General features: G+C 36.8%; 4 protein-coding genes across 9 annotated transcripts in view; 1 reads left to right on the top strand and 3 right to left on the bottom strand.

Moving 5' to 3' along the window:
• Positions 1-34: 34 nt before the first annotated feature.
• bricd5 (BRICHOS domain containing 5) lies at positions 35-4,889 on the bottom strand. The gene is made up of 6 exons (XM_048171115.1): positions 4,504-4,889; positions 3,950-4,078; positions 3,725-3,871; positions 3,539-3,646; positions 2,089-2,242; positions 35-164 (listed from the first exon to the last, which is right to left on the bottom strand). The coding sequence occupies exons 1-6, from the start codon at positions 4,555-4,557 to the stop codon at positions 70-72; spliced, it is 687 nt and encodes a 228-aa protein (XP_048027072.1). The 5' UTR covers positions 4,558-4,889; the 3' UTR covers positions 35-69.
• Positions 4,890-5,191: 302 nt separating this feature from the next.
• On the bottom strand, positions 5,192-7,030 carry LOC125255736 (phosphoglycolate phosphatase). Its single transcript, XM_048171177.1, has 2 exons — positions 6,221-7,030; positions 5,192-6,137 (listed from the first exon to the last, which is right to left on the bottom strand). The coding sequence occupies exons 1-2, from the start codon at positions 6,813-6,815 to the stop codon at positions 5,812-5,814; spliced, it is 921 nt and encodes a 306-aa protein (XP_048027134.1). The 5' UTR covers positions 6,816-7,030; the 3' UTR covers positions 5,192-5,811.
• A 1,635-nt stretch (positions 7,031-8,665) lies between these two features.
• Positions 8,666-13,039, bottom strand: zdhhc4 (zinc finger DHHC-type palmitoyltransferase 4). The gene is given in 8 exon segments (XM_048171284.1): positions 8,666-9,644; positions 9,646-9,893; positions 9,988-10,232; positions 11,474-11,599; positions 11,674-11,852; positions 12,398-12,471; positions 12,574-12,706; positions 12,883-13,039. Coding segments are annotated over 7 exon segments (1,035 nt in total). The 5' UTR covers positions 12,697-12,706; positions 12,883-13,039; the 3' UTR covers positions 8,666-9,604.
• Positions 13,040-13,513: 474 nt separating this feature from the next.
• The window catches only part of grid2ipb (glutamate receptor, ionotropic, delta 2 (Grid2) interacting protein, b), a 39,916-nt gene continuing 37,817 nt past the window's right edge, over positions 13,514-15,612 (top strand). For 2 of the 6 annotated variants that reach the window (XM_048171041.1, XM_048171036.1), the window contains exon 1: positions 15,033-15,503. In XM_048171041.1, the coding sequence (XP_048026998.1) occupies positions 15,419-15,503 (85 nt within the window). In that variant the 5' untranslated portion in view covers positions 15,033-15,418. Of the gene's footprint in view, positions 14,046-14,524; positions 15,504-15,612 lie in introns of those variants that run through there. The other 4 variants (XM_048171039.1, XM_048171038.1, XM_048171040.1 and 1 more) reach the window with 4 other exon arrangements.

Below are 15,612 nucleotides of genomic sequence, written 5' to 3'. Positions count from 1 at the left end.
GTTGCTCTCATCGACGTCAACACATTTGTTTGTTTCCCTGGCGTATGCTGGTACACCGTCAGTGGAATTTCACTCTGGCAGGTAGTAGAAACACACAGAAACACAAATGTTGCTGGGAAAGCAGATGTCGATGCAGAAGTAAATAAGTCTTTGTTTCCCGGGACCTTCAGGGGGAAAAAAAGGGAAAGAAATCTCAAGGTTCTTATTTCTATAGATGTGCCGATGCCAATCATAATCAATGTCCTGTTCCTTGTTCATGCTCTGCTGGTTGTAACTCTAAAAAGGTCACAACTCCATCTCACTGGACGACTGGATTAGGTTTCTGTCACACTGCGCTCTTTATAGAGCAACACAGAATGTTCTTAGCTATTTATGCAATGTCTTCTGTATATTCTCTTGTTACAAAATTCACACTATATTTTAATATTTTATTTAAAGAAATATTCTGGGTTCAGTACAATTTTAGCTCTGTATAGCATTTATGGTAGTAATTTCCACTAAAATTCATTTCCTCCTTTTTTTTTGTAGAATTTGTATTTGTATTTGTAAACAGCAATGTACTCGCTGTTTCAGCAGTATAGCAACAAGATGTAAACTATATGCTTTTAAAGGGTTAGTTCAGCCAAAAATGAAAATTCTGTCATTTATTACTCACCCTCATGCCGTTCCACACCCGTAAGACCTTCGGAACACAAATTTAAGATATTTTTGTTGAAATCCGATGACTCAGTGAGGCCTCCATAGGGAGCAATGACACTTCCTCTCTCAAGATCTATTAATGTACTAAAAACATATTTAAATCAGTTCATGTGAGTACAGTGGTTCAATATTAATATTATGAAGCGACGAGAATATTTTTGGTGCACCAAAAAAATGAAATAACGACTTATTTAGTGATGGCCGATTTCAAAACACTGCTTCAGGAAGCTTTGGAGCGTTATGAATCAGCGTATCGAATCATGATTCGGATCGCATGTCAAACCTCCAAACTGCTGAAATCACGTGACTTTGGAGCTCCGAACCGCTGATTCGACATGCTGATTCATTATGCTCCGAAGCTTCCTGAAGCAGTGTTTTGCCATCACTTTATAAGTCGTTATTTTGGGGGTTTTTTTGGCGTACCAAAAATATTCTCATCGCTTTGTAATATTAATATTGAAACACTGTACTCACATGAACTGATTTAAATGTTTTTAGTACCTTTATGGATCTTGAGAGAGGAAATGTCATTGCTCCCTATGCAGGCCTCACGGAGCCATCGGATTTCAACCTTTGTTAATCATCGGAACACAAATTAAGATATTTTTGTTGACAACAAAATCCGATGATTATCAAAAGTGTAAGTAATAAATGACAGAATTTTCATTCTTGGGTGAACTAACCCTTTAACATGATTTCAGTGTAAAGTTATATCATATAAAGTTATATCATTATCTCATTTTAACTGAAGAATGCAGGTTTAATGAAAGTTTGAAGTTTTAATTTAAGTGTTTATGGCCCGGTTTCACAGACAAAACAATGGCATTGATATGTTTTAAGATATGTCAGTACAAGTTGCTTTCAGTCAAAACATGGATTTTAGTCTGGGATAGACTTAAGCCTTGTGAAACCAGCTATATATATCTAGAATTAAATGCCTTATTTCTGCTTTTAAATCCCCCAAAAATTGGCCCCATTTACTTTCATTGTACATGCATGTACATTCGGTCGTAGAGCACCTCTGCTCCTGCTTTAGTGTGGAGGGGCACAGTTTGCAAATGTTGCACAAAGCACAAGAAGTAAAAAGGAGAGAGAAACAGGGAATGGGGAAATCCAAAGAAAGTCACACAGAAAAAAAAGGTCAGATTATATATCATAGAGAAAAGTCTAGATTGGGTTTATGGGACATTCAAATAGTTCTACATGATCCCTCATCTTCAACAAGAAAACAAGGGCAAGAAGCCATTCTTCAGTGTCACACCATCCTTCAGAAATCATTCTAATATGCTGATTTGATGCTTAAGAAACATTATTAAAAACAGTTGTGCTGCCTAATTGTGGACACTGTTATACTTTGATTGAATAAATTCTTTGATGAATAAATCTTACCATCAGATCGTCTAGTCCAGTACACAGAGGCCTGCTGACAGAGGGACTGAAGAGGTTCTTGAAGGGTGGAAGCTTCAACACGACTGCTGGGCAGCACTCCCAAAAACTCTGTGTGTTTTTCAGTCTGATTTCCCACCACCCAGACCTGACGGACCTGTGAGAATCATCACAAATCTCACTGTATATCATTGCAGAGTAAATTATCCTCTAATGGTGTGATACAGACTCACCATATTGTTCCTATGTGAACTCATACACTGTATAATTCCTAAACGTATAATTGTGTCTTGAGGGGTTTAAGTGTTTCCACTAGTACAAAAGGCATTTGTAATTACACCACTTACTCCACTGAGAGATCAGATAGACACTTGTTAAAGCGGAGTAATGCTTGAGCGAGCCTGCGACAAGCAGTTTATGCTTCTCAATAGCTCATTGTGCACCAAAAATTGGAAATCTTGTCCAAAAGGCTATTGACCATGGATTGAGTTTCCAAAAAGTTTTCTAATGGCTTTAATCAAACGCAATGATGCAAAAATCTCAACCGAGACCAAGATTTTAAGTGGTCAGCGATACTAATCAGTTTAACAGCCCATCCCATTCTGCACAGATCATAACCCAGCGCATGAATCTCCTTGTTAAGTGCTGAGAGAAGTGTGTCCAGCACAGGTCTCTGCTCTGTTTGTGGACAGGAGATCTGTCTTTCTAGTAGTGACTTATAAGAGGAAAAAGCCAACAGAGTGGCCATTGTGCACCCTGTGGTCCTATCCTGTAACGCGATCCAGCCAAGGTGGATCAGATGGTCTGTGGAATTCGGACTCGGCTACACTAAAACCCTCTAGAGCTGGTGCGGTCCATTACTCCCTTTCTGGAGTCACGGAGGAGAAAGCAGCCAAAAGAGCTCTCTAATCTACCCGAGAGCACTGGGGTGGAGCTGCGTTCAAGTGTCAGTAAATTTGCCAGCCAGCTTTACGTTTTATATGGCATATAGGGTCTTTAAAGCTGCTGCTTCCGACAGAATGTGATCCAGTTAAATACATTGTAGCAATTCACATTTGACATTCTCATTCATTCTCATTATAATTAAGAGAATCGATTTATTCCTGTGATGGCAAAGCTGATACTTCAGAAATTATTCTAATATGCTGATTTGATGCTCAAGAAACATTTCTTACTATTATAAATATTGAAAAAAAGCCTATTTTTTTGTGGAAATCGTCATACTGTTTTTTTTTTTTTCAGGATTCTTCAATGAATAGAAAGTTTAAACAACAGCATTCTAAACATTCTCAAAGTCTTTACTGTCACTTTTGAACAATTTAATACAACTTTTGAATGGTAGAGTGTGTGTACATATATTCCATATTTAATAGAATGTAATATTGCAAGTTACCATCAGATCTTTTGGTCTATAGCACAAAACTAGGATGCTCGACAAGCAGAAATCCTTTACCTGTTGCTCTGACTTGTTTAGTTGAGATTGCACATTCTCGTAATCCAAACTTTCCATCCGGCGAAGAAAGCAGCTGTCCTGGTTGTCAGGTTTATAGCATACCAACCCCTGAGGAAGAGAGATAGGGAAATGTAACTGAGCTTTTACAGGAAAAGCCTAATCTGTGCAGAAAGAAAAGAGTCTTACATGTCTCATGTCAAAAATCACTGTAGAGGTATAGTTGACATGGGAAGTCACAGAGTAGGTCACTACATTGTTGTGCTTGTCAATCAGAGCCGACTGATTGATCAAGTCACCCATGTGATCGGGAATTCTGACGACCTGCAGTGAAGACTGTGTGGGAAAAGGTTCGTTTTCAGTGCTTTAATAAAGCTTGTAAATATTCACATTTTGAAATGCTTGGACTCTTACTTGTGTCTTATGCTGAAGCCCTAGATGTGCCGTCACACTGAGAGCAATGATAACAATGAGCAGCATGGCAGCCAGACTGCACCAAAGAACTTTGTGAGGAACCCTGGAGGAGCTGATGGGACCACAGTGCTAGAAAATCCAAACACGCATTCATCTCCCTCCGAGTTACATTTAAGGGCACAGCACATTCACATTAAAGACTATTTATGGCTTGTACACATAAGCAAGACATAAAACAGAGCTAAGCAAAACACAAACTGACATATTTGTGCTACACTCTCAAAAATAAAAATTCCAAAAGAGTGTTTTGCAGTAAAGCCATTGAAGAACCATTCGGGGTTCCCCAAAGAACCTTTCAATGAACAGTTCTAAAAAGAACCATTTTAGATTTAAAACGTTTTCCACAATATAAAAAAATGTTTACGCAATGGAAAGGTTCTAAGTTTCTTCGTGGAACCATAGATGCCAATAAAAAAGTTTTATTTTCAAGAGTGTATAGTCTGAAGTATGTTTACTGCTAATGGAAACAGCAATATAACCACATGAACTCTCACCATGCACTGTGGGTCCTCCAGACCGGCTTCTGAATGCTTCCAGCACCTCACCATTCTGCCCTGTTTTACTTCTCCTCACAGTACCTGTCTTACTCTTTTCTGTATAAGGCAATGTTCATGACTGAGACTGACCAGCAGAGTTTGCAGTATAGGTGTCTAACTTCTCTCTGCCATCCTCTGCCCCCCACCTCTTGCCTCACACCAGGTAGTCCAACCCACTGGCTGACTACCCCTATACCAGACAATAGACAAAGGGGACGGGTAGATCGGCACTGTGGACAGGGCTTTTCGTCGCAGAGCCAGTTTTAAGGCATCGACTGGCCTTGCCCTTAGGCTGCTGACTGACCAAGGTGACTTTAAAAACTTCAGTTGTGGCCTTAGTGAGAAATTTGAAGAATAATCGCATTACTTACAAGGGTAGTCCACCCAGAAATTAAAATTCTGTCATCCTTTACTCACCCTCAAAGTCGTTCCGAACCTATACATTGTTTCTTTTGTGGAACACAAAATAAGACATTTTGAAAAATGATGGTAACCGAAAGGTTTCAAAATAAAATTTCTTACATTATCTTCTATTATGCTCCTCGGAAGGTTTGGAACTATGTGTGTAAATTATCACTAAAATTTTCATTTTTGGGTGAAATACCCCTTTAAGTACATTATAAAGAAGAAGAAAAAAAGAGTACACTTTTCATTAATAATTCTTATTTATTTGATCAATCGTGTAAGATGAACACTTTGTTCAAACCGTGGTGAGAAGTAAAATCCTACCAGGTTGATGGGACAGTGAGTGATGACAAAGTTGTCAAGTGCAAAATATAATAATTGCAAATATATTTATAATATTCTCTCACTCATGTTACAAGTACAGTGAATTAACAGTACAGAGTTGAAGAAGTGATAAAATAAAAACAAACAGCACAATTTTGAGGGTCATTTGTTTTGTGTAGTACCCGAGTGTGACTAACTAGAAAACACAACAAATTTCACAAATTATTAGACATTTTTAAATTTTTAGACAAAAACACAATGAAACAAACAATAACACTGAAATAAAAACTTATAGCCCTTATATTACCTTTAAAAACAGTAGGATATTCAAAAAAGAGGTAGGCTAGTTTGAAATGAAGCCTTGATAGTAAATTATACTGCATATTTGTTTAAAAACAACAACAAAAAACCATACAATTTCCGTTAGACTCATTTAGATTAACTGTAATATTAAAATAGATTATTTTGTTCCATACTGATACCCATATATTGATAAATATTCTCTACTAAAGTGGGTAAATCTCAAGTAAATTCTGACTATGCCTGTAGTGCAGGTAAAATATCAGCAATGCTGTCTACATAGTAGTCAGGAACCATTTTTTGCCGATGTGGGCATTCGCTCTTCTGGTTTGCCTCGGCTTCAGCAACAGTAGAAACTCCTGTAAGGGTCAGCAGGGTCTTCAGGCCGCAGTTTGAACCGAGCATGATGTCCGTGTCCAGTCTATCTCCGACCATCAGACACCTCTGAGGGTCCAGATCAAACTGGCTGGCCACACACTCGAACATGAAGTTGCTGGGTTTTCCCACTACTTGAGCTTGGCGTTGTGCAGCGGTTTCTACCGCCCTTAGGAGGCACCCTGTCCCTGTAGATAAGCAGAAGACAAGGTCGTTGTTATAACAAGAGATTTAGGTAATTCATATTGTGATGTCATTCATATTTGCTTACCCGGGACCGCTTTGCCTCCCTCCAGAGGCAGCCTCGTGTCCGTGTTGGTTCCCACGAACTGACAGTCGGGGTTACACAAGTACTGCAGAGCTCTGTTGAGCTTCATGTAACTGAAATGCTCATCAAATCCGACGAGTACAGCTTGGACCTCCTTGTCGAGAGGAACATTCGCCCAGTCGATTTGAACTCCGGAGATGGGGTCAGGCCCCACACCGACCGGCTGGATTCCCACCTCCTCGAGCTCCTGCCTCATCGCATTGCTCCCAATTAAATAAACTTTTCCTTCGAGTTTACACTCATTTTTTAGATACATCGCCGAGCAGTACGCAGTCCCGAACACCTCGTCCGCGGTGGCATCGAACCCGAGCTTGCCTAATTTATCCGCGTACATTTGTCGGGTTTTCGTGCTGTTGTTCGTGACAAAAAACACCCGCTTTCCATTTTTCTTCAATGAATTGATAACCTCAGGGGCTCCGGGGACGGCCTGGTCCCCTCGCCATATCACTCCATCGCAGTCAAACAGCACACTGTCCACCGAGTCCAGCAACTGTCTGCTCAGCGCACTGCTCAGCCTCGTACATTTAGATGCAGCCATTCCTCAAGTTACTCTCGTCTCGTCCTGATCTTCTTTCTTGTCCTCGGTCCGTCCTAAAATAACATTTGATCTACAAATAGTCCGCTGACTTAACCGAGATCAGCTTAGGCCAGATGATAGAGAATGACAGCGAACCGAATTTTACTAGTTGCGGCAACTGAACGGGACAAGTACCTTGTGCAAGTGATTCATTCGTTTGTCAATGACAGTTTACGTGACGTTTCATACTAGGAAGGAACTTCCGCACCGGTTTAAAGGGCCAGTGTACCGAATAAAATGGCATGTCAGGTTAAAGGGTTAGTTCACCCAAAAATGAAAATAATGTCATTTATTACTCACCATCATGTCGTTCTACACCGTAAGACCTTTGTTCATCTTCGGAACACAAATTAAGATATTTTTATTAAATCCGATGACTCAATGAGGCCTGCATTTACAGCAATGACATTTCCTCTCTCAAGATCCATAAAGGTACTAAAAACATATTTAAAACAGTTTATGTGAATTCAGTGGTTCTGCCTTAATATTATAAAGTGACGAGAATACTTTTTGTGTGCCAAAAAAAAAACAAAATAATGACTTTTCAACAATATAGTAATGGGCAGATTTCAAAACACTGCTTCGGAGCTTTACGAATTGAATCAGTGATTCAGAGCGCCAAAGTCATGTGATTTCAGCAGTTTAGCCGTTTGATAGGCGATCCGAATCGTAAAGCTCCGAAGCAGTGTTTTGAAATCGGCCCATCACTAGAAATTGTTGAATAAAGTAGTTATTTTGTTTTTTTGGCGCACAAAAAGTATTCTCGTCGCTTTATAATATTAAGGTAGAACCACTTAACTCACAAGAAACTGTTTTAAATATGTTTTTTGTACTTTATGGATCTTGAAAGAGGAAGTACCATTGCTGTGAATGCAGGCCTCACTGAGCCTGCTGCACCCATGGTACGGCAGCAAAGTTCCTTGATTATTACGCTGGAATGAGAGTATAGTTCCTAGCCATATCAGCCTAGAAAATCGCAACTTTTCATTTTCCGTCAGTCTTAGTACAGGATCTAACTACAGAAGAGTCAAGATTTAAATAGGAAAAATATCGAAACTCTTTGGTCATTTTTGAGCGAGATGCTAACGGTCTAATCAGATTCAATGAACTATGCTAAGCTATGCTAAAAGTGGTACTGCCAGACCCGGAGATCGGCTGAAAACGGATTCGAAAACGGTCAAACTCAACTGTTTAACTCTAGGGGAGTTGGAAAATGAGCCTATTTTCAAAAAAAGTAGAGTGTTCCTTAGTTGCGAACAAGTGGCTAAATGGGACAATAGATAGACATTAAGGTTTTATTTTAATATAATATTTTGGCTACCTATATTTTAAAACATTAATAAAATAAACAGTTTTAATAGGTCTATTAATTTGTCAATTTAAAAAGTGATTTCCATTTTTTTATGTTTGAATTATTAAATCGATAACTTATTCCTTTATTTTATTTTATGTGCATGAATTCCACTCTTTATTTGCACTATTTACATTTCAAATAGGCTATTTGACATTGGAGGTTGAGAGTGAATCAAGGTTGTGATGGTCAATCATGAAGAACAACAATAAATCTTGTCGTTTAATAAATTTGAAAATTGGCACTCTTAAATGTTGCAAGGTGCTAAAGACAGAGAAGAATGATGTTATTTGAGTTCATTAAGCAAAAGCACATTAATGTAGTGTAGCTTTTTAAAAACGTGGTTTATGTTGTGTTTTATCAATAGAGAAATGGAAAGACAGCCTTTAGTATAAGCTAAATAGTAAAGAACTACCTCTTAACAAAGTGTCAAGACAGATTAAATTGTCGTGTCAAGCAATAAGGTATCAAGAAAGCTTTATTTCAAAGATCTGATCATGGATTTTGCTGCCAGCAAAACATAGCTTGTGTTCTTGTGGCACATAATTTGATGATTTGTTCTTTTTACTTAAAAAAAAAAAGTACATTGAACAGTATTTTACTGTAAATTACAGAAAAGTTAAGTTTTTTTTTTTTTTTTTAGAAAACATTTATACTTAGCAGGCATCTTACCCCAAGTGTCTCACTTTAACCTTTCACTTCAAAATGAAAACAATACCCTATAATCTAATTGAATCACAAATCCCATATTAATATAAAACTTAAACAACAAAATAAATTCACAAACCACTATTATCCAATGACAAAAAATTCGATAATCAAAATTAGTTCAGATCATGATCCCTATAATGTATATATACAGTATATTCACTTTCCAAATATAGTACTTTATATTCTTTGAAATATTTTTATATAATGTTGTTGAAATCTAACCTTTACATCCTAAATAATAATATGCTCATGTTTTTTAAAACTCATACATGATAACATGATCATATAATTAAGTCTTACTCCTAGTCCTCCAGAAATATTTTTCAAAAACAAATCCTCAAAACAAAAACATTGAAACACGTTTATACAATTAGACATTACATATGACTGTAAGACAGTTGGACTGTTGAATGGACTGTATGCCTATCCTTGACAGCCTCATTTTCATAAATTTAAATATGGCATCTATTTTGAGAGTACTGCAAGTTTATAGATATATATGTAAACAAATGTGAAACTATATGAACATTCTTAAAAAAAAAAAAGTCAGAGAAAACAAAAAAGAAAAACAGGTACCAATGCATACCAATACATAAAGCTGAGAAAGTATTTATTAAAAATTCCATTTACCAAAAATAAAATAGAGTTTAGTACAAGCACACTGTTAACAACAACAACAACAGTTTCTCTAATTTTCTTTTTTCTGAACAGGACATAAGGGCCAAAAATTTCCCCAAGATTTTGAGGATTCCTCTGTGATAGAAACCTCTAAATGGATTGTATGAGGTCTGGCAGTTGTGTCCAGTGTGCGGATGGCAATGCTGGCAGTTGTGACCTTTTCCTTTAAACCACTCATTGGAGGTTTGATTTATCAAAGCCAAATACATGTGAAACATGGAATAACCCGCCAAGAGGAAAAAGACAAACACCAGGAAGCCCAGCATGAAGACAATCCGTGGAAACGTCAGAAAGAGATGCTGTACCATGAATGCAATAGTAAAATAGATTTATTAGAGAGATAATCCATGTACCACAGCACATTTATTAGTAATTGTGGTAAGTTATTACTACCTGGATGATAAAGAGCGGTCCAGCGGGCTGTTGCTCACCCTGCTCGTCAATGTAGTAAGCGTGCAGCAGTCCAGTTCGCAAAACAGTTTGGAGCAACATGTCTGCTGTAAGGACAGCAATATCACCTGCCATGGCGCACACACTCAGGAGGTACAGCAGGAAGTATCTGATGTTCTGGGCACCGATGCAGTTATTCACCCACACACAATGATGGTCAAATCTCTGGACACATCGATTGCAAACCCCTGTACAAATGATATCAACAGCATTTGTGGAATAATGTTGTATACAAAGTAAAATTTTAAACAGTAATAAAGATATGCCACTTACAATGACAGTATATTGGGCCATTAATAACAACAACAACAGTTTGTTTACTTATAACTTATTTGTTTTGTTTCTTTTTAAACTGAGGGACAAAGGAAATTATTTTGTGATACCACTTAACTTGTATTTAATGCCAAAAATTACTTTAAATTAGTTTATGAGAGATAAAATGGGGTTAATAATAGCCGTTTCCTAACTATTCCTAGTTATTAGCTAAACATTAGTATTAGGATACTAGAAATTTACTGTATAAAATATGGTAGAAATGTTTTGAGTTTTATGGATTAAACTTAAATTTACAGTAAAAATATTTTTCACTTTCAAAAATTGTACAATAGAGTGCAAAAGTGCCCTCCCCCTTTTTCAGCGGCGCTGGTTCCAGAAGTATTTTTTGGAACATTGATTTGAAGCAAAAAACTTTTTGAAAATTGAACAAAAAGACAAAGGTACAAGACTGTGTACTTAACGGTTTTAGTGAGGGAAAGTACTACAATCCCATGAAGCATTGCAAACAGCATAATCAAATAAATGTTGTATAAATGTATAAAAATTTTTTATAAAAATATATTTTGTTTAATGCAAAATACAAACATTGTATGTATAATGTGGGCTGACAGTTTCAGCAGAAGCAAATACCACGGATTAACTACTTTTTAGCTCACAGTAGGTCTTCTTTAAAGGTTTATTAGTCATTGTTCAAAATTTTCTTATGGAGAAAATTAATTTTTACTTCCAGAACCCAACTGTTGCACTCTATTAACAATACTTTGCTGTAAAATTACATGAATTGTCCAGCTAGATCTATTAGAAAAGTTGGTAGCACTTTATTTTACAGTCCTGTTCCCCGTGAACATACTATGTACTTATTATAGTAATTGCAATAACTGGGTAATAACTAGGTACTAACCCTGAACCAACCCCTAAACCTAACCTTAACACTTTATAGTACTTTCTTTGGCAAGTACACAGTAAGTACACCTAAATGCATGTACTGTAAAATAAAGTGCAACCGAAAAGTTTATAGTGAGGGAACTTACCATTCACCAATTAACAGGTTTTTTTACTGTTGCAGATAAATAGTATTTTATTAATGTTAAAATTATGATAATTTTTACAGTGCATGTTCTGAAGTTCAAATGAAAGATTAATAAACACTTACTACAGTGTTTGGATCGGGCAGGTTTGACCAGCTGACAGGTTGAACACCTGACTCCCTGCTGGAACAGTTTTTCATCATACTGGTAGACCTTCAGTTGTGTAGTATGGTTTGCCTTTGTCAGTGTGCCTTCAAAAGGAAAGTCAAACTGAATGTATTTGATTTTTTAGTAATGAAAAAGAGACAAGTCTTCATTTGCTTACCTGGGTCTCTGCTACAACACAGGTAGAACAGATAGGACTTCAGTGCAAGGAGGACGTAGGGAATGCACAAGCTGATTGAACTTGTGCCCATGTCCAAACAGAAGCCAAAGACCTCATAGGAGAATTCTCCATACACAACCACTTCAAGTAACAGGTGCAAGTAAAGAAAGCAGTTGTTCCTGACGTGAAAGGAAATTATTGGACAAAGGATGTAAGGACAGGGAATGTTCAAGGAACACAAATACTGATAAAATAAGGACTTTAAGGACTTTAAAAGAAGAACTAATTTGTTAGGAAGTTTATAGGTAAGATGTATATTATATTATATACTGTAGGCAACTTAATATGTTTAGTACATATTATCCCGTTTAAAAGTTTGGGGTCAGTACGATTTAAAAAAATAAATAAATAAAAATCAGCAAGGATGCATTAAATTAATCTAAAGTGACAATAAAAACATTTATATTCTTACAAAATATTTATATTTGAAATAAATGCTGTTCTTTTGAACTTTCTATTCATCAAAGAATCCTGAAAGAAAATGTATTACTGTTTCCACAAAAATATTAAGTTGTACAACACTAAATCTGAACATTAGAATGATTTCTGAAGGATTATGTGACATTGAAGACTGGAGTAATGATCACTGGAATAGATTACATTTTAAAATATAATAAAATAGAAAACAGTTTTTTTTAATTTGTAGTGTTCAAACTTATGTTACCGCTGATGGAACAGTCTGTGCATAGTCCTGTAGCAAATGCTTTGAAAACATTGTGGGATCCATGGAGAGACAACCTAAAAGAAGATGAAGAGAGAGAGAAAAAAACAGTATATAAATTACAATTTAAACAACTGCAGAAATCATTAAGTTTTTCAGGACTTCACCTAGGCTCTTACCCCTGTGAATGTGTCCAAAAGCCGACCGAGAGGAGTTTGCTGATGTCCGGAATACTTACAAACCAGAGCAATGCAGGTGAGCACTACTGCCACATAAATGCCAAACAGAGTAAGGAAGTCCATTTGCCACTACCTAAGCAGCACGGTACTGTGAGTGAGTAAATCAAACCCGAACCTACTCGTATGGCCAAACAATAACTATTCAATAAAACCATATTAAACTGTGTTTAAAAGTTTATTTTTTAAACAATACTGGACACACAGGCGTGGCAATGTATACAGAGAGAGGCAAGAGAAGGAAAGTTTTACCTTTATTCACCTGAGCACCATCCTCACACCTTTACGCTTTCCATACATTCGTAGTGTGAAGCAGCAGTAAACGTGAATACGAAAAGTGTTGCCAGATCTCAAAATAAAATAAGAAATCTGGTCTTTCAAAACATATACCCCGACTTGCCTCCCTAAAATATTTTATTTAAAAATATTACTTTAACGTTACATTAAAAAATTTAAATAAATTAAATAACAACCCGCGACTACCTATATTTATTAGCGACTTTTTAAGTTGAAAACAATCCCAAAGCGGATATGGCAACACTGATACGGAACTTAACCAAGGCGTTGTCAAAGTAAAAGTCATCCCAGGCTGCCAGGCTTTTAATTGTTTACTTTCTTCAGGCTCGCTGTTTTAAAGTCGTTTCATTTATCTTTCAATACAGTCTGCAAATTACGTATCCTGTTTCGAAATAAAAACGTAAATAAATAGTCACAATGAAATAAAAAATTTGAATATTGCCGTTTATATATATATATATATATATATATATATATATATATATATATATATATATATATGATTAATCCGTGCAGTATTTTTTTTTTTTTTAAATTCATGTGCCCTCGAAATCTTTAATCAAAATAGCTTCCCTTCTCTTCTCCGATGACGTGTTTACTGGCGTGAGGGCGGGACAACCTGTCAATCACATCATGATATTGCAGCAATGGCAACGACAACGATCCAGCGATCATATCAATTCCCGATGGACATGAAGAAAAGACTATCGCCACTTCCCTTTCATATTTGGATAATGATAACTGAGCTAGGCCTACTATCATTCTTCAAATGGCATACAACTTTGCTCTGCAAACATACCTAGGCTACATTCAGATTGCATTAGGCTATTCTTCTTTTGAACTTTTTCACTTTGCTTATTTTGCAAATGTATTATTTTAAAACATTAAATTATTTTAAATTTTGTCATTTGTCTCAGAAGCAGATGGTAATATATTAAGTGTAGCCTACTTGTTTTCAGTTCAGGGTTGTTATCATAGCCTTCTAACTGTTGCCTCTTACAGTTATCATGTTACAGACCTGCACATTCACTAGTGGTGATGCCTCAAAGGAAAGGGATACCACCAAAGCCCTTCGAGAATACTCCACCGGGCAAAGGCAGCAGGTATTTTCTTTTAAGGTATGCATGCATTTGTAAATCTATATTTTGTTAACATTATTTTTTAGGAATATAAAGAAAATTTTATGTGTTTAAATCTTTTATTGCACATTTGGTTGTCAGACCACAACATAAGTTAAAATAAATTACACAACTTAAATGTGAGCTAACAAATTATTGAAGGCTGGAGAATGGTATTGTTTTTGGATGTTTCAGTTACCACCCTTTTGATTTATTCCATTATTTTTTCAATTTCTATGGATTCTACTGTAACAACCAAGTTAATTCTGTTTAATTTATTATGTCTAATTTATTTCTGTGGTTATAACAGACAGAAGCCATTTGACATTTTAAAATAATGAAGAGAGCAGAATCTTTAATGTCAGTGCAAGATGGAATATTTTCCTTAAAAAAATCACAAAACTTTTATTGCAATACAATGATATTTTTCTACATACACAACCACTTTTCTGTTGTATTGGTAAGTTGAGATGTTGATTGAGGAACAGTGTGTTTGGAGATACAAGCATTGGCACTAAATAATTCAGTTAGCCCTGTATAACTTGTCTTTGCTTCAGTCCTTTACATAATACGTCTATTACAGTTTACTGCTAGTTATACTGTTTCCCCATTCAGTTTGTAACCTTGAAAGTGAAACCGCACTACACACTGTTTATACTGTGGTGTGTTGATTTTTTATTATCTGCCCGGGCCAGTACTCAAAAAACAGTCTGGGTCCTCCCGGTTGCACCTGAGCTGCATGTCAGCTCACTCAGTAAATCAATTCTTTCCTCCTGAATCCCCCCCGGATGCATGACATGTGTCCCTGCCATGTGGCACGAGAGATCTCGAGATGCAGCATTTAATCTGTTTAATCCAGAACAAGAGCTTTAATAGCACTGCTCCTGTTCAAAGATGTGTGACTGCGCTCTTCAGTGCATTCAGACGTTCTAATTATCCACCATCGTCCTGCCAGATCCCCAAGCTGATACTGGGCTACTTTTTGTCCCTTGGAGAGACAGCTAGAAGAGAGAGCATGGGAAGGAGGTATTTATAGAGAAATGGGGCCTCACTTTACCCTTTTTGGAGAGAGAATCATTAAGGATCTGTGCTAGGTGTCCCAGTTTCTTGATTTGAGCTCTGCAGGCAGGACTAGAAAGACTCGCCAGAGATGCAGAGTCAACTCATAGACAAGATCACTCTGGCACTTGATGCAGTGTCACCCTTTTTTTAAGTGGCAGTACTCTGCATGCCACATGACGATGGGGGGCATTCACAAGGCGTTTCCTCTGAAGCGTGGTGCTGTGCAGTAGGAGGATCTCGGCGACAACGCAGAAGCTGTGGACCAGGCGTTTTCACCTTAGAATCTTTGATACCTGTTGAATTACGACAAAATGAAGAAATTCCTCCAGAACAAGAAAGGGAGATACTCCTTAAAACAGAACAAGCCGGGTCCTCGCTATCCGCCCAAAGATATTAGTAAGTGTTTACTGTTCAAGAATTTTGTATTAGAGAGATAATGTTGTATTAATATTAACTTTACTTTCTTTCTGCATGTAGGCTAATGCTTTGATGAATGACCTTCTAT

Source organism: Megalobrama amblycephala, linkage group LG20, assembly GCF_018812025.1.
Source record: "Megalobrama amblycephala isolate DHTTF-2021 linkage group LG20, ASM1881202v1, whole genome shotgun sequence".
In the NCBI taxonomy this organism is placed as follows: Eukaryota; Metazoa; Chordata; class Actinopteri; order Cypriniformes; family Xenocyprididae; genus Megalobrama; species Megalobrama amblycephala.
The sequence above is the reverse complement of the archived record's forward strand: the minus strand, read 5'-3'. Positions and strand labels throughout refer to the sequence as shown.